Source organism: Oncorhynchus mykiss, chromosome 10, assembly GCF_057628025.1.
Source record: "Oncorhynchus mykiss isolate SJ-2025 chromosome 10, ASM5762802v1, whole genome shotgun sequence".
NCBI classification, from domain to species: domain Eukaryota; kingdom Metazoa; phylum Chordata; class Actinopteri; order Salmoniformes; family Salmonidae; genus Oncorhynchus; species Oncorhynchus mykiss.
The window spans coordinates 28052309-28075930 of record NC_143031.1 but is presented as its reverse complement, the minus strand read 5'-3'; the positions used below and the strand labels follow the sequence as shown (position 1 = coordinate 28075930).

General features: G+C 40.5%; 3 protein-coding genes across 19 annotated transcripts in view; 2 read left to right on the top strand and 1 right to left on the bottom strand.

Moving 5' to 3' along the window:
* Window positions 1-1519, top strand: part of LOC110533591 (uncharacterized) — an 80103-nt gene extending 78584 nt beyond the window's left edge. For both annotated transcript variants that reach the window (XM_090186284.1, XM_090186285.1), the window contains one exon: window positions 201-1519. In XM_090186284.1, coding sequence (XP_090042410.1) covers window positions 201-346 — 146 coding nt within the window. In that variant the 3' untranslated portion in view covers window positions 347-1519. The remainder of the gene's footprint in view (window positions 1-200) is intronic.
* A 97-nt stretch (window positions 1520-1616) lies between these two features.
* Window positions 1617-10713, bottom strand: LOC110533592 (myosin regulatory light chain 2, ventricular/cardiac muscle isoform). The gene is made up of 6 exons (XM_021617957.3): window positions 10452-10713; window positions 9544-9709; window positions 7004-7108; window positions 6689-6767; window positions 4447-4495; window positions 1617-2310 (listed from the first exon to the last, which is right to left on the bottom strand). Exons 1-6 carry the CDS (start codon window positions 10452-10454, stop codon window positions 2206-2208), a joined length of 507 nt encoding a protein of 168 aa, XP_021473632.1. The 5' UTR covers window positions 10455-10713; the 3' UTR covers window positions 1617-2205.
* Window positions 10714-20959: 10246 nt separating this feature from the next.
* Window positions 20960-23622, top strand: part of cux1a (cut-like homeobox 1a) — a 206866-nt gene continuing 204203 nt past the window's right edge. For 8 of the 16 annotated variants that reach the window (XM_090186277.1, XM_021617952.3, XM_090186273.1 and 5 more), the window contains exon 1: window positions 20960-21159. In XM_090186277.1, coding sequence (XP_090042403.1) covers window positions 20965-21159 — 195 coding nt within the window. In that variant the 5' untranslated portion in view covers window positions 20960-20964. Of the gene's footprint in view, window positions 21595-23622 lie in introns of all 16 variants that reach the window. The other 8 variants (XM_090186279.1, XM_090186282.1, XM_090186278.1 and 5 more) reach the window with 3 other exon arrangements.

The following is a 23622-nucleotide window of genomic DNA, read 5'->3' as shown; positions in this document are numbered from 1 at the left end:
AGAAAACAACAGCGTCCAATTCCAAGCAATCACTGTGTCTGTCAGTGACAAGTTATGTTGTATTGGAGAGTCCTGGTTGTGAGATTAAATTGATCTCCCTCTGTCTCCATCCCCAATCCTTTCCTCCCTCTCTCTCTCTCTCTCTCTCTCTCTCTCTCTCTCTCTCTCTCTCTTTGGTCATTTCTCACAAAACCCACTAGAATCTGGTTCTGGCCTGGACATCCTGTCAGACTTGGTGCCCATGTTTAAAAACAAAAGGGCAGGACCCAAAACCCTGCTCCACTCTCTCACCACAGGAGACAGAAAGCTGATTGGAGAGGAAAGAGTGAGGAGGAGGGGCAATTAGATGGTCCTGCCAAGGGGTGTAGTAGAGCATGGTTTGTATACGAACAGTGATTGGGTAAGAGATTGAGATAGACGTACCATGTGTTCTCTAGGTCAGAGTGGATGACCAGTCAATACTCATGGAATCACAGAATTCTTACTCAGATCCTTGAATTTGGCCTGTGTCATTATCGTAGTCATGTTATTTAAATGTAATTGTGTAACTTTGGTGCTGGTACTGGTCTCAACATGTGCATATTCTCAATGACAGACTCCTGTTGGGAACTGTAGGATTACCAAGGGTAAAAGGAGATACTATAGCCAGTAGGATACATATACTACAGTTTTATCTGTATTCAGTAAGAATATCATGACTGATTTTAGATAATATCTGTACTGTTTGTTTTTTACAAGACTTGAGAAGATTTGTTTTCTGTTTTTGAATGGTTTGAATTTGATTTGAACACAACAGGGAAATAAATTGGTTTTGTTTCGGTTTTATATTTATAGTAATGATTTTGTATCCGATGCAGTAGGGGATATTGTACTGTATCTGCCACTGTTGCATATCATTGGAGCAGATGGACATGCATGTTGATATCAGATTACATCGCCTCACATGGTTTGAGGTAACATTAATTGCTGTAGCACTAGGTAGACCTTTTGCTTTTCAGTCATGTTTCAACAAGTAGGCTGGTGAAGCAGGTGAAACTGTTGAATAGCCAACTGTAAAATAAAGTTTGACCCATTGATCTTACTTTTAGCTTCACCTTTTCTTTCAGTCTGTAGTTATTAACTCCAATTTTTTACATTACATGTTTATGCACCTGTTGAAAACCACATTTATAAATAGGTTGAATAGAATAAACGTCTGGTGGATTGGAGATGGAATGTGGTTGTGTGTTGGATGCTCTCATATGACCATTTTTATATTGGGTGTGGAGTCCTTGCCAACTCATTTGCAGAGTGTGTAACCAGTTTATTATTGCAGCTCAACTGTTTTGTCTTTCCCTTCAGCATGTCTCTGACAATTTCATGACTCATTACTTCATATTTGTGTTTGTTTTTCTTAATCTTTGAGAACGGTTCAGTTTTACAGTACGTTCCCTTTTTTTAAAGGTGTTTGTTTTCGTTTGACTTGGCCCAGTATTTTGAAGAACGTTCTTTTCATAAAATTCACTATAATTTTGACTGATTGGGATTTGTCTTCATTTTTTTCTGCACCATTGATATGGCTCTAGTGAACATATGGAATTGTAAATGTAGCCTATTTTAAGACACAAATGAGACGATTTGCCTTAACATTTTTTATTTAAAATTGTACCTCATTTGAGTAGATATAAATTATGTAAGAACCTGTCTTATGTTGATCTTCAGTATAACTTGTGGTATTTTACATGCACAATGTAATGTACCTTGGCTTGCTGCTCGTCTTATCGGAGTCTCGAATTCCTATGAATTTCCATAAATACTGAACAGTGATGTACTGTAACACAATGGACAAATGGGACAGAGGATGAATCTGAATCAGTCACCAAACTCCTATTATGTAAGGGCAATCTGAAGCATGGTGTTTTGTGTATCCTATGGCACTCTTCTTCCCTTAACCTTTGAACCCCTGCGACTTGAAGGTGTCTGAAATATCCAAAAGGATATTCCCACCTTATATAGAATACATTGTTAAACATTACCTCTGACCCCAATCAACTCTTCACTTTCAACACCTTCATCTTGGAGTTCAAATGACAATGCCTTGTTAACACCATAATCCTTTTTACTATGTTTTTATTGTCAGAATGGTGAGATGTCGAAAGGGTGATGATGCGTTGTTGGCTGTCAGAGGTGATTGGTCTGGTGATTTGAAGGTTGTGATTGGTTCCTTTACTCCGCCTCCTTGTCCTCTCCGTGGGTGATAACGTAGCACAGGTTCTTGTAGTCCAGATTGCCGGCGACGTCCAGGGGGAAGTTTGTGAACATGTCTTCAACCTAGACGAGTAAAGCACACAACGGTCACGCTAGGTCATGGGTTGAAACAATACATTAACTTAGCCCTTTTGCACTTTGAGCTGAATTTGGTGTGTATATTTAGTTGAAATAAAAGTGAACACACATGCATGTCAAGTCAGGATAAGGCCTTCTTTGAGTAAACCTGGATGAGACAGGAATCTCCACTCATGGTTTTGCTTTATGCTATGAAAACAAGCCATGGTAAACACACATGCAATATTCATGTGAGTTATCTGTGAACACATCCATGTGCTTTTAAGAAAGAAATGCCATGGTCTCCAAGGGACTCAGTAGTACTGCATTAGGTCACTAAGTACATAGGGTTCCTGTACATATAGTTAGAATGGGTCAGTGCTCTAGATCGAATCGTACTACACTGGCTCTGACGCTTGTCGAATTTTGCAGGGCTTGCAAACCATTAGACTACAAAGGGAAGCACAACCGTGAGCTGCCCAGTGACATGAGCATACCAGACGAGCTAAACTACTTCTATGCTCGCGTCGATGCAAATAACACTGAAACATACATGACAGCACCAGCTGTACCGTAAGACTGTGTGATCACGCTCTCCGCAGCCGATGTGAGTAAGACCTTGAAACAGGTCAACATTCCCAAGGCCACAGGGCCAGACGGATTATCAGGACGTGGTGTCTCTATTGCACTCCACACTGCCCTTTCCCACCTGGACAAAAGGAACACCTATGTGAGAAAGCTATTAATTGACTACAGCTCAGTGTTTAACATCAGTGCCCTCAAAGCTCATCAATAAGCTAAGGACCCTGGAACTAAACCTCCCTCTGCAACTGGATCCTAAACTTCCTGACGGGCCGCCCCAGGTGGTAAGGGTAGGTAACAACACATCTGCCACGCTGATCCTCAACACGGGCCCCTCAGGGGTGCGTGCTCAGTCCCCTCCTGTACTCCCTGTTCACTCATGACTCATGGCTCATGACACGGCCAGGCACAACTCCAACACCATCATTAAGTTTGCCGATGACACAGTGGTAGGCCTGATCACCGACAACGACGAGACAGCCTATAGGGAGGAGGTCTGAGACCTGGCCGTGTAGTGTCAGGACAACAACCTCTCCCTAAATGTGATCAAGACAAAGGAGATGATTGTGGACTACAGGAAAAAGTGGGCCGAGCATGCCCCCATTCTCATTGACGGGGGTGTAGTGGAGCAGGTTGAGAGCGTCAAGTTCCTTGGTGTCCACATCACCAACAAACTAACATGGTCCAAGCACACCAAGACAGTCGTGAAGAGGGCACGACAAAACCTATTCCCCCTCAGGAGACTGAAAAGATTTGGCATGGGTCCTCAGATCCTCAAAAGGTTCTACAGCTACACCATCGAGAGCATCCTAACTGGTTGCATCACTGCTTGGTATGGCAACTGCTCGACCTCTGACCACAAGGCACTACAGAGGGTAGTGCGTACGGCCCAGTACATCACTGGAGCAAAGCTTCCTACCATCCAGGACCTTTATACCAGGCGGTGTCAGAAGGCCCTAAAAACTGTCAATGACTCCAGCCAGCCTAGTCATAGACTGTTGTCTCTGCTACCACATGGCAAGCGGTAACGGAGCGCCAAGTCTAGGTCCAAGAGGCTTCTAAACAGCTTCTACCCCCAAGCCATATAACTCCTTAACATCTAATCAAATGGCTACCCAGACTATTTGCATTGCCCCCCTCCTTTTACACCGCTGCTACTCTGTTATCTATGCATAGTCACTTTAATAACTCCACCTACATGTACACTACCATTCAAAGGTTTGGAGTCACTGACTGTAGAAATGTCCTTGTTTTTTAAAGAAAAGCACATTTCTTGTCCATTAAAATAACATCAAATTGATCAGAAATACAGTGTAGACATTGTTAATGTTGTAAATGACTATTCAATATGGAATATCTACATAAGCGTACAGAGGCCCATTATCGGCAACCATCCCTCTTGTGTTCCAATGGCACGTTGTGTTAGCTAATCAGAGTTTATCATTTTAAAAAGGCTAATTGATCATTAGAAAACCCTTTTGCAATTATGTTAGCACAGCTGAAAACTGATTCCGAACCCAAATCCCACTGAGCCTCAGAAACCTGAGAGAAGGACATTACCTCAGCTTCGGTGAACTTGTCCGCCTGAGACATTATGTAATATTTGATACTGGAAGGGAAAATGATGATTCGTTAGGTACAGCACATCAAACGTGACAGGGAGTTATTTTAACAGAGTTGACCCCAAGGAGTTACACTTTCTTCCTTAATTATTTCAAAAAACACTTGCAACATTCTACAAGAAAAGGTCTCTTCTCTACAAGAATCCATGACTATAAAACTAGCGACGCTATCACTGATGGATAATTATCAGCAATCACAAAAGAGAGATTCAATAGATTAGAATCTAGTCATTTTTAAAAATTGATCTAATGCCTTACTGTATGTAGTACACTCTTAGAAAAGGTGCTTTGGCTGTCCCTATAGGAGAAGCCTTTGAAGAACCCTTTTGGGTTCCATGTAGAACCCTTTCCACAGAGGGTTTTACATGGAACTCAAAAGAGTTCTACCTGATACCAAAAAGGGTTCTCCTATGGGGACAGCCAAATTACCCTTTTTTCTAAGAGTGTAGCTAATGACTTACAGATGTAGGATCCTAATTTTTTTTCCCTGCTGTAGCAAACTGGCTAATAATAATCCTGCAGCAACAGAAATTATTATATGGATTATAATGAATGGACATTTTGTTTGTAGGGGTTGATACATTTTTCATTAGGGCAAATCAAGTCTGACATTTTAAAGTGGAAATTAATAACTTGTACTTTTTAAAACCTAAAGTACACTACAAAGTGTGAAATTCCTGCTGTGCAGGAAAATGTTAGGCAACAAAAGAGTGATCAAATTAAGATCCTACATCTGTAGACCCTGATTCAAACCTGAGTTGAGCGTGTGAATGGCACATAAATACCTCTCTATGCACTTCTCTCTATGTGTAATCTGACCTTGAATTTAAGCATGACAATAGCATGCTATTCACACACTACTTGTTTGAGGTGGAGCTCGAATAAATTAAGGTGTGGCAGAGGTGTGTCTACAGATAAGCTGTATTCTGACCTTGACTTAATTCCACCAACTTTACACAAGAGGAAACCATGAATAACATCTAGCGAACCTACCGGTTCTAAGTGGAAAAAGTGTCTACTTAATTTTTTTCAGACATAAATAAGACCATTCTCCATGCACTGTAATTTACAACTTGATAAGAGCTAGGTAAATGTGTAATCCATTTGGAACATGGGATTGTAAATACACATAGCAATTGTTTAGATTATTTTTCCTTATGATCTCTGGAGATGAGATTGTGAAACCAGCCATATGGAAGCAAACTGAAAATCATATCAACATGACATGTAGGCTATTGCGGCCCCTTTTCCACAGTGAAATAGAATATAAATAGCTGTGCCGTTATTCAGAATTTTTATTGTATGCCCTCATAATTTGCCTGGACGAAATTTGGAGACCCAAGCTATAGGCTTCTGTAGGGCTGAACTTGCCAAATTGATGTATGCGCTTTTGAATGTTTTAATTATATGCCCAGGCTTTTCTGTTTTATTTGCACAATTTGCATCATGTTAAATATTAGGCACTATCAGTGGCCACTGTCAGTAAAACCCACATACATTTATTTTCACCACATTCAATTCCTTTTATAGTTCTTTCCTCTGTCATGTTCTTCTTGGGTCGCTAGCATTAGTGGATAATAATTTGGGACATGTAGCCTAATTTAATCATTATGGATCTCAGACCACACGTAGCAGGTTAAACCTGGAGCCTGGCTCACTGTTCATGACAACAGGACAATTGTAATACAGTTCCATGATTAGTGAGAATTAGGATAGATGCATACGATTATTGTTCAAACCCTATTGTAAACTTTTCTCCACCTTCCAATATTTTATGGATTGAACTTGAATATGAAAATTTCAGTATAAATCAAACCACTGTATTTATCAATATATTTAGAGCATAAAGGCTCTCCAAACAGTTAAAAAAAAAATTAAAAACATACTTTCCGAAACCAAAAATGTGGCTAAATAATCTAGATGATCAGACTATCTACCAGTTGGTGCGGAAACGGAGACGAATATGCATAGATGGCTTTATTTGATTGATCCCTATATTCTGACCCAGTTCTCTCAATGTATTATTTTGAGTCTGTTGACAAATTTAATTAAAAAGGTACACCGTATTTAAAGGGATGGCTTAACAAATGTACAGAAAACCCTATTGAATGAAAACTTTATGAGAAAAGAGCTACAGGTACTGTTTCAATGTTTGTTATTAGAGTTCATAAAATCCTTACTCTTCTCCCTTGAGGACTCCCTGTCCCTCGGGGTCGAAGATCTTGAAGGCGTTAATAATGGTCTCTTCAGGATCAGTACCTGAGAGAAGACACATGTTTCAGACATACAGCTGGTCTGTCTAAACAGTGCACCGTGGGAAAAGGTCACTAAGGAAAATACCGTAGTAATTTGCCTCATTATAATTCTAGTTCTTAATTTCTGTCTGAATATATATGATTGTCGTAACGCATTAACTAGCCACAATGCTTCTGTTTACATGTGATGCACTATGACATGTGCAAGCCCTAGTCGGTCATACAGGGGTGTTGCCTGACCTTTCAACTTCTCGCCAAACATAGAGAGGAATATGGTGAAGTTGATTGGTCCAGGGGCCATCTTCAGCATCTCGTCCAGCTCATCATTACCCACATTGAGACGGCCTGCAGAGACACACAGGACAGGAAGAGATACAGGTCAGAGTTCATTGGGATCACTCACATGACCAGGTGGTGTCACGGCCGTCGTTGGAAGGAGACCAAGGTGCAGCGTGGTGTGCATACATTTTATTTTATTTATATAAAATGTCGCCAACAAAACAAGAAATAACAAAACAACCGTGAAGCTTAACAGGGCTATAGTGCCACTAACAAAGATAATTACCCACAAAATACAACAGGGAAAGAAAGCTGCCTAAGTATGATTCCCAGTCAGAGACAACGATAGACAGCTGTCCCTGATTGAGAACCATACCCGGCCAAAACATAGAAGCACAAAAACCTAGAAAACAAAACATAGAATGCCCACCCAAATCACACCCTGACCAAACCAAAATAGAGACATAAAAAGGCTCTCTCAAGTCAGGGCGTGACAGGTGGGGAAAGTGGGAAAGTACAGCAGCACAGGTCTTATGGTCAGAGATGGTTGCTTGGATCAGTCATTCTCTAAATACATTTTAGAACAGTCTCATTGGAGATAGCTGGAGGAGAGAGGGTGTGTTAAACTACTCTAAACCATGTCATTGTTGAATACTTTTTTCTGATTGGCTTAAAGGGCATTATAGTGTGCATTATTTCCCTTTATAAAACTGGGTGGTTTGAGCCCTGAATGCTGATTGGCTGAAAGCCATGGTATATCAGACCATATACCATGTATTTACTGGTATAATTACGCTGATAACCCGTTTATAATTAAGTGATACTGCCCGATAAGCCGGTGTTTGGAGGACCTACTGGCACGGGTGTTGTTATCACTGTTATACAACGGGTTACCAACATATTCAAATAATGATTGACATTATTGATTAAAAATGTTATTTTTATGAATTTATTCAGACTATTTCATCCTTCCACAAGATAAACATCCATAACAATGAGATAATGAGGCGTGAACATTTTCTCACTCGTCAGGACACTGTTGTTCAGAAGACCTAGCCAACAACACAGCTAACACGATTACTTCAAACTGAAGCTGGAAAGACTGCAAACTAGCTGCACTTCGTTTTGTTTTATTTATTTGTATATATCCATAAAAAGGATGCAGCAGATTCATGATTTCAACTGGCTGAGAAACGCTGCCTGCCTGTCTGTGTCATCCCGACTCCCGACACCGTCTTTACTATGGGACAGTTGGAAATCGAATTTGAATATTGAAACAATGTTGCAAATGTTGGAGAGATAGACAGCAAGTTTTATACAGATCTCTGCTGTTGAAAACTAGATGTTAGTCTAAAAGAAATGTGAGATAATGTCTAGATGATTTTTATAATGGAGATCAAGTTTATAAATTGCTTGGCTGGGCTGATGAGGCAGTGGATTGTGCAGTCAAATTGAACAGAGTAAACAGGCATTTTAATGTCACAGATTTAGCCAGTGGTAACTTGTGGAATTGACACCAGCTGGAATACGGTTTTAACCAATCAGCATTCAAGATTAGGCAATAAGGCCCGAGGAGGTGTGGTTTATGGCCAATATACCATGGCTAAGGGCTGTTCTTACGCATGACCCAACGCGAGGGTTTGTGGTACTCTGTATATGGCCAATATGTGACCGACAGGCTCAAATCGGTCTTATGTAGCAACATTTGAAATTGTGTTTTTTACATTGGATAAAAGTAGAGACTCAGAGCAACAAAATGGTATATAATACACTACAGTTGAGGAACAATGGGGAAGTAATTTTGCTTTGAAAGTTGATAAACAGCTCACTGAACATTACTCGCCCTAGCAGAGCTGGTTAGGCTGTTATGTTATCCAGAGCGTTGGTGACTGCAACTGTGCTGTCAGATTGTCTGTTCCTAAAATCAAAACGTGTCGCTCGTTCAGAGCGCATGGCCGATGTGTAGGGTTGACCCGAACGTTCTGATCTCACAAGGGCAGTCAAGCACCCAAGCTAACTGGCTAGCTACTTCTGTATCCAGGCACTGCACTTTGCGTCGTGCATACTCATTAGCACACCTATGCAGTTAGGGCTGATGGTTTGGTTAGCTAAACTAGCAAGTCTGTTTGGTTACCAAGGTAACTACTGTAGCTGTCTGATTGGCTTGCTAGCTACTTCAGTGGATGTCGAACACATTTCATCCAGCAAATTAACGCATTTATAGCGCCAAATGTGTTAAATTGTAGCCACATCCTTGGAGAAGTAGTTACGCAAGGGATAGTAAACCCGGGGCTCTATGCGTTCTCTGGAAAAAAAATGCATCTACGTGGAAGGTTATAGTTCCACTCACGTGCGTGTCGTTCATTATTCTCCATAGAACGCATAGCCCTTGTTGATTATCCCTTGCGCAACTACTTCTCCAAGGATGATAACCTCACCCACCCCTTGTATAATGCAAAGGGAAATCTCCCGAGGAGTTACTAACATTAGCCTTAGCTCACCCAGAGCACAGAAGGTGTCCCTCAGGTCACTCTTGTCAATGAAACCGTCTCTGTTCTGGTCCATGATGGTGAAAGCCTCCTTGAACTCCTGGATCTGGGCTTGCTCAAACATGGAGAACACATTGGAGCTGGCCTCTGCTGCCTTCTTCTTTGCCTTCTTGGGTGCCTGAGATACAGAGGTAGGATCTTAATTTAAGCCAGTTTGCTACAGCAGGAAAATAATCCTACAGCAACAGGAAATGTGAATTATTACAGTATGTGGATTATAATTAATGGACATTATTGTTGGGGTTCGTACATTTTTTCGTAAGGGAAAATCAAGTCTAAAAGTTAAAATTAGACATTTCTGAACATCAGAAGCCTTTTTAAACCTAAAATACACTACACATTTTTACATGTCCTTCAATGTAAAGTTCTCCTGCAACAGTTTGATCAAAATAAGATCCTACATCGGTACACAGGAAATGACAAGTTCTTTGATGTTATGATGAATAGCAACAGCTTGCATACATTTTGATACAGATTGCATACAGTGACATTATGAAGTTTTGACAGTATCATGTAATATAACAGTAATATAACAGTACTAATATAATTACTGTTATATTTCATAAAATAATAATAATAGGTCATCATTTACTGGATAGTATTTCAAATGCACAACCAAAACTATGAACATCTTACATTGAGCTACAGAACACAGCATCCAGTCACAAAACTACATGGCTATTAATAGAGTTTGAATAAATGCATTTAAAAACATTAACAGCTGTCTACTTCTGAAGTAAGTTTAGCTACTCCAAGAACTCTCAGCATCCTAGACACCATAGAAGTGAGACACCTAGTTAACCTCAAGGTGAAGATGGAGACAAGTTGAGAGGAGAGAGTGAAGGAGGTGTCATTCTTACCATTGTGTTAGGAGTTTCTCAGTTGTTGACTTACTCTTGAGAGAACACTAAAAAGTGACCCTGGTTACTTATATAGCAAAACACTTGGCTCCCCTGCCCACCTGCACTATGTTTAGACAATGAGGGGACATTACCCTAGGCATGCCAGCCATATAGAGGACTAACACCCACCGCCCCCAGCCACCCATTGTAATTGACCCATGCAGGGGTGCTGTGGCTCTGAACAGTTTATGTGACACACTATCTTAGAAGCAGGGGACACGGTTAGAAGTTCAAACCTGGCACCTATCCTCGAGAGGGGGCTAGGGGGGGGGGGGGTTATGGGTAGTTGTAAATATGTGAGAATGCCTCAGACTTCACTGGTCCTGTACACTCTTAGAAAAAGGGTTCCAAAAGGGTTCTTCGGCAGTCCCCATAGGAGAACCCTTTTTAGTTACAGATAGACCTATTTTGGGTTCCATGTAGACCCTCTGTGGAAAGGCTTCTACATGGAACCCAAAAGGGTCTTACTTGGAGCCAAAAATAGTTATTTAAAGGGTTCTCCTAGATAGTGTTTTTTTTCTCGAAGAGTGTAGTTAGGACGTGTGCAACGCCGCATCTCAGCCCGCTAGATTACCACGGTAATGAATTGATGCCCTTGTCTAGTTTGTGGGAAGGAGAGGCTTTGAACAGCTGTGGTGGGGCTTTTCACTAATAGGAGGGTTGGACACCATGACTGGATCAGATAAGGGCAATGAGGTCATGGCAGGCATTGTTGAACACTAAACTGTTGCATTGTCTCACAATTAAACATTATAATCAACCCCAAAGATATTTCTTTAGAGAGTTGAGCATTGAGCAGCCACTATATCGATGACTGCAGTAAATAACATTGACACAGCTCAAGTCAGCTGCACACTCAAGATAGCTCACTTTTTTCAAGCAATTCAGTTGTGCTCATAGCTCAACATTTTTGGGACCAAAGTATGTCACTATTGGCAGCACAGATGTGTCTGGGTAGTATAAGCCAAACACCAGATTCTTGATAGAAACATAAGCCCTTCAAACTGAACGGTCAAGCGAGAAAATAGCTCCTATTGACCTCAGTTGTACAGATATGGATTGCTGTTGTACTGGCGACGCTTTATATGTTTGTGTGGAAAACAGGTGACCATTGTTGTGTCAGACGGCAGTAACTCATCTCCACAGAAGAGAGGCCTATTTTAGCAGAGTGATATATAGGTGTGTGTGTGTGTGTGTGTGTGTGTGTGTGTGTGTGTGTGTGTGTGTGTGTGTGTGTGTGTGTGTGTGTGTGTGTGTGTGTGTGTGTGTGTGTGTGTGTGTGTGTGTGTGTGTGTGTGTGTGTGTGTGCGCGCGTGCGTGCGTACGTGCGTACGTGAGTGAGTGAGTGAGTGAGTGAGTGCATGTGAGTGTGTGTACAGTAAAATAACATTTGCTCGTAATACGAATGGGTTTGGGGAGACTTTGAAGACTGTGGAGAATGTCCTATTGCTGTGGCCCCTGGCACGACATTGTGTGGACCAGGGTGAGGATATTCATGGAGGGCCAATGGAGGTTTCTGTCCATGTTGGGTGCTTCTCCAAGCAGAGGGAGCGGTGAGGAGTCAAGGTCTCAAGGGGCAACAGTGCCATGGGCACTGCATTGCTCCACTAACACAGATGACTTGGACTCCTTCCAGGCATTATTCTTGCACCCTCAAGGTCCTCCTCCATTTCCTCCCAGCCCTGTCAATCACTGTATTCACATCATAGACTACCAGGCATGTCAATCACTTCTAGAATTCTCCCCCTACTGCATGTAGGGCTACATGCACAATATGTACTCTAGTTATATCTGACTCAGGGGAGTGTTTGCCGAATGGCCAAATGCCATTCCTTTCAGATCTACTGTCCACACGGAGAGGAGAAATAAGCGCTTAGGGACAGGGACAAGGTCTCACATTTGCACAAAAATCCAAGTTTTGCATATGTGTCTCTCATATTAGAATTTAGCCCTGTGAGAGTATGCACATCTTTGAGTGTAGTCCCTATTATTAGACCCTTCCAAGTGAATGTTTTGTCTGTGTTGACTAATTCCCTGACAGGGGGAAAGGATCCATCTGATCCACCTGATCCACCTGAAGCTCACTGTTGTCATAGGGCTTTGGCAAGCTCAATTTATTTTAGGCCACTCTATCAGTCAGGCCTTCAGCTTTTTTGGAAGGTGAAAATATGTTAATGAATTAATACATATACTAAGTGGTTTAGCTATCTCTGACAGAAGGATATTATATACCTCAGCTAAATAGTAATTTCACATGATTGTCAGTAGATGGTGACGTATTCCCAGAGAAGGGCACTGGTCATACTTGATACCGTTTCAATTTACAGTGAAACTAAACAATACCAGGTAGAGAGAGTGGATGAACCTCCATCTTTGATGTTAGTCCATTAACTTTGTTGACATATTTAGTAAGTACCTGAAAAATAATGTATATTTATCCCACAGAATATTTGTTTTTATTTCTGTCTGATATATAGTAATGCAATATGATATGACATTAATCATCTATCAAATTATTCCAATGATGAACCTCTACTTGAACCAATAATGGCACTATAATATGATTTACATTCCATCCCCCACATACACACAAACACTCCCACAGACAAGCACCCAACAATGCTCGCTGGGTGGCTTTCAACTCACCCTCTCAATTCCATTCATTTCCGATGTATTCTAAAAGGCTAGCATTTCCTTAATTAAAATTTAATTCAGCATGCCGTCTCCTTAAAACAAGGACTAGCCTCAAGAGGATTCTTATTTGATAAAAAAAAGACGAGGAGGAGAAGCGGGGAGTCATGGGTAGATCTTCGTGTGGGGGAGACGGCCCTAATTGGGCTCCCCAGAGGGCCCTGACTGAGAGAGAGCGAGAGAGGGAGAAGAAGTCAGAGAGAGAGAAAGGGAGAGAGAGGGGCAGCAGCAGTAGCAACAGCGGTAGTGGTAGTGCTAGTGGTAGCACCAGGCTCTGGTGGGTTAGGAAAACAAATTGCCAGTGGGAGGGAAGATGCTGGGCTGAGTGCTCCCTGAGCCCCTTGCTGAGGAGAGGGGAGGAGCACAGAGCCTCAGGGGTCTACTGGGGCCCTCCTCAAATCCCAATCCCCTCCTCAGCACCGCACTGCACGCGTGGGCTACTATCTGCTACAGCTCCCTGTCTCACTCTTCCTCTCTTCCTCTGTGTGATTTCAGCTCTCTTCTTTTCCCTTTTTCTCTCTCCCTCTCACTTCATGTGTGAGCTATACTTATGTTCCCTCTCTCCCTCTCCCTTCTGAGCTATACTTCAACATGGCTCCTCTCTCACTCTTTCCTCTTACTGTACCTGAGTTAACACTGCTTCCTCTGTTCCCCCTCTCCCCCCTCTGTCTTCATCAGCTTTTCCTGCACACTTGTATGAATGTTTGTGTGTGCATGCACATGTATGTGTGTGTGTGACTTTCTGACAGTCACACAAGGGAGCACAGCCAGGGGAGATGGGGACAGGAAAGTGTCTCCTTCTCAGTTCCCTCATGGCCTATGTTCATTCAGCATGTCACTGCTATTGTTGTAGTCCATTTGCATAGCAATGCTTTGTTTGAATTAGCCCACGGCACAATTTATGTATTTTTATCTCTACAGTTTCAGTGCACAATGTACTGTCATTTTGAATAAGAATTCCATTTGAAGAATGATGATGTGTGTGTATGCTACTATTCATTTTTCTTTAAGTGATATTCACTGCTGTACGTCCTCCTGTACATGTAATGTAAAACGTTGGTACCATTCTTCACCGCAGCACACCAAGTTGGCAGGTTGATTAACAGTAATTTTCCATTTTAATTGGGAAACCCAAACATAATTAATCATCAGAAAGCCCCCTACCCCACCTTTCTCCTTCTTTCCTCCGTCTCTCTCTTTCTCTCTCTCTTTCTTTCTTTTCTGAAAGGAGATGTTGGGAAACGCTCCTTCATCAAACTTGCTCATCCGTGTCTGTTCAGTTCCCATCTTCCCCTGCGCAAACACAATCGTCACGCCGAAGTGCCTTGTTAAGGCACAGATAGCCCCCAGAGAGAGAGAGGAGCTAGCTGGTCCCTGCAATACTGACGCACTCACATGCATGATTAGCTTTAAATGGACGGCCCTGATGAGGCCAGGACTGACGGTGTATCTACGACACTCACTCAATGTCTAGCAAGAGAGTGGGAGACTGAGGAAACGAGAGAGAAACGGGGAGGGGGGGGGGACATGTAGAGAAAGGGAAAGAGAGAAGGGCAGAGAAAGGAAGAGATGGAGAGAGAGAGAGAGAAAGTGAGAGAGAGAGAATCCGACAGAATCGTTTAAATAAATCCTATATGTGTGGGGGGAGAAAAAGTGATACATGCATTTCAAGCTCAAGTGCTTTCAGCACATTTTCTCCAGGATTTGTCTTTGATTAATGTAATTTCTCCTCTTTAAAGACAATATACATTTGTTCAACATTTCTACAAAAGTCTAGCTTAATTGAGACTCATCTTTTCTCCATTCAGAACTGTAACTTATAGCCGAAACTCATCTTTTCTCTATTTAGTTACTAATAGTTGTCCAATTTAGTCTCATTACGAGTTGAGCATTTCACTGGAATAAGTCTTCTTAAACAGAGAGTGAGAGGAGGTGATGTGGAGGTGACCACTCCACACATTTCTTGTTTACAAACTATAGTTTTGGCAAGTCGGTTAGGACATCTACTTTGTGAATGACACAAGTAATTATTCCAACAATTGTTTACAGGCAGAATATTTCACTTATAATTCACTATATCGCAATTCCAGTGGGTCACAAGTTTACATACACTAAGTTGACAGTGCCTTTCAACAACTTGGAAAATTCCAGAAAATTATGTCATGGATTTAGAAGCTTCTAATAGGCTAATTGACATTATTTGAGACAATTGGAGGTGTACCTGTGGATGTATTTTAAAGCCTACATTCAAACTCAGTGGCTCTTTGCTTGACATCATGGGAAAATCAAAAAGAATCAGCCAATACCTCAGGAAAAAAATTGTAGACCTCCACAAGTCTGGTTCATCCTTGGGAGCAATTTCCAAACGCCTGAAGGTACCACGTTCATTTGTACAAACAATAGTATGCAAGTATAAACACCATGGGACCACGCAGCCGTAATACCGCCCAGGAAGGAAACGCATTCTGTCTTCTATTGATAAACGTACTTTGGTGCGAAAAGTGAAAATCAATCCCAGAACAACAGCAAAGGACCTTGTGAAGATGCTGGAGGAAACAGGTACAAAAGTATCTATATCCACAGTAAAACGAGTCCTATATCGACATAACCTGAAAGGCCACTCAACAAGGAAGAAGCCACTGCTCCAAAACCGTCATAAAAAAGCCAGACTACAGTTTGCAACTGCGCATGAGGACAAAGATCGTACTTTTTTGGAGAAATGTCTGGTCTGATGAAACAAAAATAGAACTGTTTGGCCATAATGACTATCGTTATGTTTGGAGGGAAAAGGGGGAGGCTTGCAAGTCGAAGAACACCATCCCAACCGTGAAGCACGGGGGTGGCAGCATCATATTGTGGGGGTGCTTTGCTGCAGAAGGGACTGATGCACTTCACACACATAATGAGGAAGGACAATTATCTGGATATATTGAAGCAACATCTCAAGGCATCAGTCAAGAAGTTAAAGGTTGGTCGCAAATGGGTCTTCCAAATGGACAATAACCCCAAGCATACTTCCAAAGTTGTGGCAAAATGGCTTAAGGACAACAAAATCAAGGTATTGGAGTGGTCATCACAAATCCCTGACCTCAATCCTATAGAAAATCTGTGGGCAGAACTGAAAAAGCATGTGCAAGCAAGGAGGCCTACAAACCTGACTCAGTTACACCAGCTCTGTCAGGGGGAAAACCCAACTTATTGGAGGAAGCTTGTGGAAGGCTACCCGAAATGTTTGACCCAAGTTGAACAATTTAAAGGCAATGCTACCAAATACTAATTGAGTGTATGTAAACTTCTGACCCACTGGGAATGTGGTGAAAGAAATCAAAGCTGTGGTGAAATAAATAAAATCACTCTCTACTATTATTCTGACATTTCACATTCATTAAGACAGGGAATTTTTACCAGGGTTAAATGTTAGGAATTGTGATGTATTTTTAAATGTATTTGGCTGAGGTGTATGTAAACTTCCGACTTCAACTGTATATATTATTCATGATTAGGATTAGGTCATTGTGTGTGCATGTCATGTGTCTGTCTATATGTCAACCTATCTGTCTGTACTGTACGTATAGTGCATTCGGAAAGTACTCAGACCCCTTTCCTTTTCCACATTTTGTTACAATGGTGTCTTATTCTAAAACGGATAAACATATAGGCATAGATATAGCCATCAATCTACGCACAATATCCCATAATGACAAAGTGAAAACAGGTTTTTAGAAATGTTTGCTCATTTTTTTTTTATAAAACATGGAAATACCTTCTTTACATAAGTATTCAGACCCTTTACTATGAGATTCGAAATTGAGCTCAGGTGCATCCTGTATTCACTGATCTTTTTGTAATGTTTCTAAAACTTGATTGGAGTCCACCTGTGGTAAATTCAATTGATTGGACATGATTTGGAAAGGTAGACCTCTGTCTATATAAGGTCTCACAGATGACAGTGCATGTCCGAGAAAGAACCAAGCCATGAGGTTGAAGGAATATTCCGTAGAGCTCCGAGACAGGATTGTGTCGAGAAACAGATTTGGGGAAGGGTACCAAACAATTTATGCAGCATTGAAGGTCCCCAATAACACAGTGGCCTCCATCATTCTTAAATGGAAGAAGTTTGGAACCACCAAGACTCTTCCTAGAGTTGGCCGCCAGGCCAAACTGAGCAATCGGGGGAGAAGAGCCTTGGTCAGGGAGGTGACCAAGAACCCAATGGTCACTCTGACAGAGCTCCAGAGTTCCTCTGTGGAGATGGGAGAACCTTTAATAAGGACAACCATGTCTTGGAACATGGAACATGTCAGGAACATGTCAGCCCGATTGGAGTTTGCCAAAAGGCACCTAAAGGACTCTCACATCATGAGAAACAATATTCTCTGGTCTGATGAAACCAAGATTGAACTCTTTGGCCTGAATGCCAAGCGTCACGTCTGGAGGAAACCTAGCACCATCCCTACGGTGAAGCATGGTGGTGGCAGCATCATGCTGTGGGGATGTTTTTCAGTGGCAGGGACTGGGAGACTAGTCAGGATGGAGGGGAAAATGAACAGAGCAAAGTACAAAGAGATCCTTGATGAAAATCTGCTCCAGAACGCTCAGGACCTCAGACTGGGGTAAAGGTTAAAAATCCAACAGGACAACGACCCTAAGCACACAGCCAAGACAACACAGGAGTGGCTTTGGGACAAGTCTCTGAATGTCCTTACGTGGCCCAGCCAGGGCCTGAAATTGAACCCGATCGAAACATCTCTGAAGAGACCTGAAAATAGCAGTGTAGCGACGCTCCCCATCCAACCTGATAGAGCTTGAGAGGATATGCAGAGAAGAATGGAAGAAACTCACAAAATACAGGTGTGCCAAGCTTGTAGCGTCATACCCAAAAAGACATGAGGTTGTTATCACTGCCAAAGGTGCTTCAACAAAGTACTGAGTAAAGGATCTTAATACTTGTGTAAATGTGATATTTCAGTTTTTATTTTTATAAATTAGCAAACATTTCTAAAAAACTGTTTTTGCTTTGTCATTATGGGGTATTGTGTGTAGATTGATGAGCGAAAAAAAAAAATGTACTCCATTTTAGAATAAGGCTGTAACGAAACAAAATGTGGAAAAAGTCAAGAGGTCTAAATACTTTCCGAAGGCACTTTATGAGTGTTTGTGTGCCTTTGTATGTTCTCCTATACTCTAATAATTTAATTGAAAATGTTCTAGACCACTACCTGTGCCTAGGAGGGTTCTAGTGGGGGAAAGTGCACGACTAAACAGACACAGTGAGATAATACTGACAGGGTGTCTCTCTCTCTCGCTCTCTCACGGTAATGATACCCTTGGCTGCAATGGAAAAGGGCATGCTGGCCTGTCTTTCAGGTTTGATTTCTAATCATTGTGCACCCCACCCAGCCCAAGCATTAACTGAGAGAAAATGTATGTGGGTGAATGAGGGAAAAGTCACTCATAAACGGAAAGTGCATCCATGAATAAGTTGACGGGGGTTTTAGGAGGGATTGTAGGAGGTTTGTACTCACTATGAATAAATGGCAGCCCGCTCCTATGGTTGACTTAGTATTTAGTAGTGTTCTAAATGTATTGAATTTGAAATGAGGTAGTCTAAGATAACTTGTTTCAGTACATCAGTTTATTGGCTGTATAAATTGGTAGCCTCTATATGTTCTCAAGCAGGCCATTTTGTGGTTTAATAGAATCCACAGATGTTTCACCTAAAAGCATTAATTTACTCTTTGCTTCTTAGAATGATTCATTAGATAACGTAATGTCTGTTTGAGGGTGTGATTCTAAAATCCGTACGTTTAGGAGAACAGACTAGTTTGGTGCGCTAGGTCTTATGGGGGATCTTAAATACATGTACGGTTACATGCATCAAATGACAGGGTCGAACAAGTATGCATTTCCTTCTCCTCAGGTGGGCTTGCATGCGGTGCCATGGGATTTTGATAAATGCTAAATGTGTCTGGTGTTTCTCTTTACTTTTCAACAAGTTATTCTGCCACTAATGAGCCAAAGAACTTTAAGAGCCAGGAATTTTCAATGGGAGCAATTGTGGCTGGGTGAAACAGCCTCTGATTCTATGGTAACTTAGAAAGGCTATACTGTTTTCTTCAAATGCAATAGAATGGAACATTTTCAGATTGTCATGGAAATAAACATTCTTGTACAATGATATACAAATAGTCTGGAAAAATGGTTGCTTCTAAGACAGCTAAATGTATAATTTTGTACTGTGCAGGGTTCAACAAAAGTGTAAAATGCAAATTTAAGTTGAACTTCATATTATATAAATATATGTATATTAGATAAATAACCTTTATCAGCATAACACATTTTTTGAACAGTCTGTGACTACGGAAAATATATATATATATAAAAACATAACACTACATTCAGGCCTGCTGTATTAAGGCAAATAAATAATGATGTCAATAGTATGTGTGCAGGAGTGAACAATACTTGGCTTTATAATCACTGTGATTACATGATTCTTTTTTATTGGGGACTTTAAAATAATTAAAACTGACATCAAGCAATATTCATGTTCTTAAATGTGTTAAAAGTTTACATTAGTTATTTGACCTTAATATATACATTTTCTCTATTATAAACAAAAACAAATACACCAAAGTTGTGACTAAATTCTTCAAGTTTACTTTAGGCTATTTTAGATCTGTAAAATCTGAGAAAAGGTGTTGGTGAATAGTTTTTAAAGTCAAAAGAAGGAAACTTTACAATCGAAAATAGCATAATGTATATAGTACAACATTGAAACCTATAGATTCAAGCAGGTTGCTCGTATTCCTATTTCAGACCTAGAGGGGCGCTGTTGTCCCAAATTCAAGTTCAAATTCAAGCACACATTGTTGAGACTGCTGAAGTATTAATAAACATTAGTCCATGAACATATAGTAATGTTTTTACAATGCAAACTATACATTGCAATTACTACATTTATTTAAAACATTTCAAGTAAAACATTCTTTGCAGGAATGAATTTACAATAAAATAGGTCTAACCCCCTATCAGTGTTATTTAAAAAAAAAAACGTACAGAGTTTTATCATGATTAATTTGATTCCTTTCTAATATCAAAGTTAACAACCTCAATATAACGATATCAAACTATAGAGACCTAAATAAAATGCATTTGATCAGACACTGTTTTCGTTTTTTATCAACAAATATCCCCACTATAAAACTATGAATCAATTGATTGGTGGTGGCTTGTTCAAGTAAGAACACTTCAATAAGGCGTTTGTTTATACGTTTAAATTTACAAAAGGCGTTTATACGTTTTAATTTGTTTGTTTTCACTTGAAAGAGAACTGACGGTTCACAAAATAATTGTTTGACTTAAAAGATGGCTGCCACAAAGAACTAGTAACATGACTAGTGTAAAAACGAACTATTATAGAATGATAATCTTAATCCACAATCATTAAATGCATTTGAACATTGATGAATAGATTGCACAAAGAAATTACAGAAACAATAGCCTAAATGTAAAACATGAGTAACTACATTTGGCATGCATTTTCTAATGTATAGTAGGCAATATGAAATAGCAATATTGGCAATAACAGGTCGAAAAACGAATAAGCAGTCCAAAATGCACACTCGACAACAAATCTTACTGCATCGTTCACGATCTACGTGGAAGATCCATCCCGTGTTTTAGCTGTTAAAGAAATTGCCAACTCCCATTCAATAATTCTATTCCGTGGCCCTATTCAATATTACAGGTTCCTGTTCAATAACTCCATTCCGCGCACATGTTCAATAAGCGATGGCCCTGTTCAATTGCTCCGCTCCGTGTTTTGCGCGCGCTCCCCCTCCTTTCTACTGAACTCCAGCCCCTCGCGCTCTCTCTATCAGCCTCTCACTCAGTCTCAATATGTCTCAAGATGGCGGCCAATGCGGGATCGATGTTTCAATATTGGAAGCGCTTAGATTTACAGCAGCTGCAGGTCAGCCTTTTTCCTTCAAGTTTCTCTGCTTTCTTGAAGCCTTATGTGTGGAAACCCGTTGTCGAGTTGTGGCTTCGCTCTTGAGCCCCTCTTTGCCGGTGTTTGTGGCCGCTTTTGGAGCTCTCTTCTCCCATTGATTAAAGCGGCTCTCTCGTTGATCGGAAATTGATCCTCTTTGTTCAATTCCCATCGATCAGACATCATGGCCGAGGGGAAGCGGTCACTATGGCAATTCGGGGACCGAAAGCGATTCAACACTCATGGAAGGCTATTCTAGTGCAAAACTGGAAACTTAACACTTTTGAGAGGATGTATTTTATGTTCTTGATGCGATTTGTTTGAATAATTTTGTTAAAGAAAATAAGTGCGTTTGTTGTCTAGAGCTCTCGCGGGTGGCGCTGTGGTGCTGAAACGAGTTGGGTGCAGAAGAGTTAGGTGACTTATTTATGTTATCTTAAATGTTTTACACGGGGAAATATTGCTTTTGAAGAAGAAATATACGAAATGCTTTGACAATATGCTTTTCATAATAGCTGTTTTATAGGTATTATATTCGAGAAAAGCCTCTTGCGAAGTCTCTTGCCCAGTGTGACCTCTTTATTTAGGGAAGTGTTTTGTAGACTACTAGCTATTTTAATAATATGAAAACAGTTAGCCAATGTCTAGTTTCCGCATAGTTTGTCGTGGTAGTGTTCATCTGTTGAAAAATAAGTGTTATAGATAGGAAGTCCAGTGAACTTGTGATTTCTAATCTTTATGCGTAGCCATAGGCTATCCCGTAGACATGGATTTGCTTACCCAAATTCAAATGTGCGTGTTTTTAATCTGAAATAGTTTAGCCTACCATTGAGGTAAAAACCAAGTTGTATGCTTTATTTCGTTTGAATTGTGCGCTCAATAGATTTTAAACGAGTGCACGAGACACTTTTGCTTTCATGATTTGCTATATTTATATGTTTTTACAATTGAAAGTTTTATATATCGACATAGGCTGCAGTTTAAATTAAGCACGTAGCCTACACAAACTTTATACATCGCTTCTTTAAATTGATTTCAACAGGTTCAAGTTATCTAAGACTGAATTTGAATTGATTCTTGAATAATCGACAGTAGCAACTTGAGAGTGGTTTTTGCATATTGGGCAAATGTAATTGGTTTGGTGTTTGAAATAGCCTAATCTCTAAATATGTTATTCCAAATGAAAATTGCTTGGTGGGTGCGAATGACAATCAATAGTCTCATGGAATTTAGGTGTTATTGGACGAATCATAATGAATGTGATTCGATAACGTTTGCAAGTATATTCGTTTTCATGAAGGATACTCGATGTGTGTCACATTTAAGCAACCCCCTACTACCAATCACACCATACTTATTTATGTAGGTAGTATAGATAAACATTTGAAATCAATAGCCTATTGGGTTACTTTTTCTTTCTTCTTTTTCTGATTTCTAAATGTCAATGAACCTAGTAGCTTACTAAAAGCAAATTAAACTCAAATTTCTTGGATTTGTCGTCTTTGCATGGATTTTACATACGAAAGTAATGTTTTTCAAATGAATAGGGGTCGTAATATCGATATAGGTGGCCCCTAGGCTACTATCAAAGGAATGCGCTTGAAATGCACACGTCACTCTGAGTCTCACAGGTTTTGCATATCATGTCAGGAGGGGGAATGAGACAATGCGTGTATTTTTCAAGGGACAATGTTTCCATCCCAAGATTAATTCAATTATAAAAAATGTGCCGGAAATGTTATTCTTATTCATCCCTATGCCGTTTATTCTCGACCATTGTTTTCCTTGCCACCGAGTGTCCGCCATAGCCAAGCTCTGCTGCGGCCAGGGAACAGGTTGATCTCATAATCAATCACAGGAATGTGTTTCCTCAGCTATTGTGCCCAGTGCGACATTTGCCATCGCCTTTTGAAATAATTGTATTTGTTTGAAAAGACAATATGGGTGTATTTGACTGCTATGCTCCTATACTGTTCTTTCCCCATCGGAATTTGTTCTCGCTGTTTTGGATTCAACTGATTCATGGATTTTTGGGAGGAATATTTTCACGTAGCCTAAGCTATTGTGCCTTTCTCGCAATTTTTTTTTTTTCCCCGTCTGATTTAAAACAAAAATGTAGAACATGTTGACGCTTTTATGACTGATTTATGATTCTCACGGGAGGTGCGCTTTTGGCGCCCAGAATATAATGCCTGATATTGTACCCACAGTAACCCCTCTGATAATTGATAGAAGCACATTGTGCTGTTTCCCTTATTAATCCATAGGCTGCAGTGTTATTGTGTATGTCTTTATTTAAACGGTTAAAGCGTTGTGCATTCCATTTTGTCTAACAATAGTCAACATTGATTACATTTAATTTAGTCATTGTTAAGTTCATATGACTTTGCCTCCACTGTTATCTAAATATAATGCAATTTTGTAATAGGCCTACTTTACTTGCAT

Excerpts from the sequence above, each read along its gene's own strand:
- LOC110533592 (XM_021617957.3), bottom strand. Across the intron at positions 6,768-7,003 it reads GTTTGGCGAGAAGTTGAAAG|GTACTGATCCTGAAGAGACC; the intron begins GTCAGGCAACAC and ends GTCTTCTCTCAG. Across the intron at positions 2,311-4,446 it reads ACAAGTTCACCGAAGCTGAG|GTTGAAGACATGTTCACAAA; the intron begins GTAATGTCCTTC and ends TTACTCGTCTAG.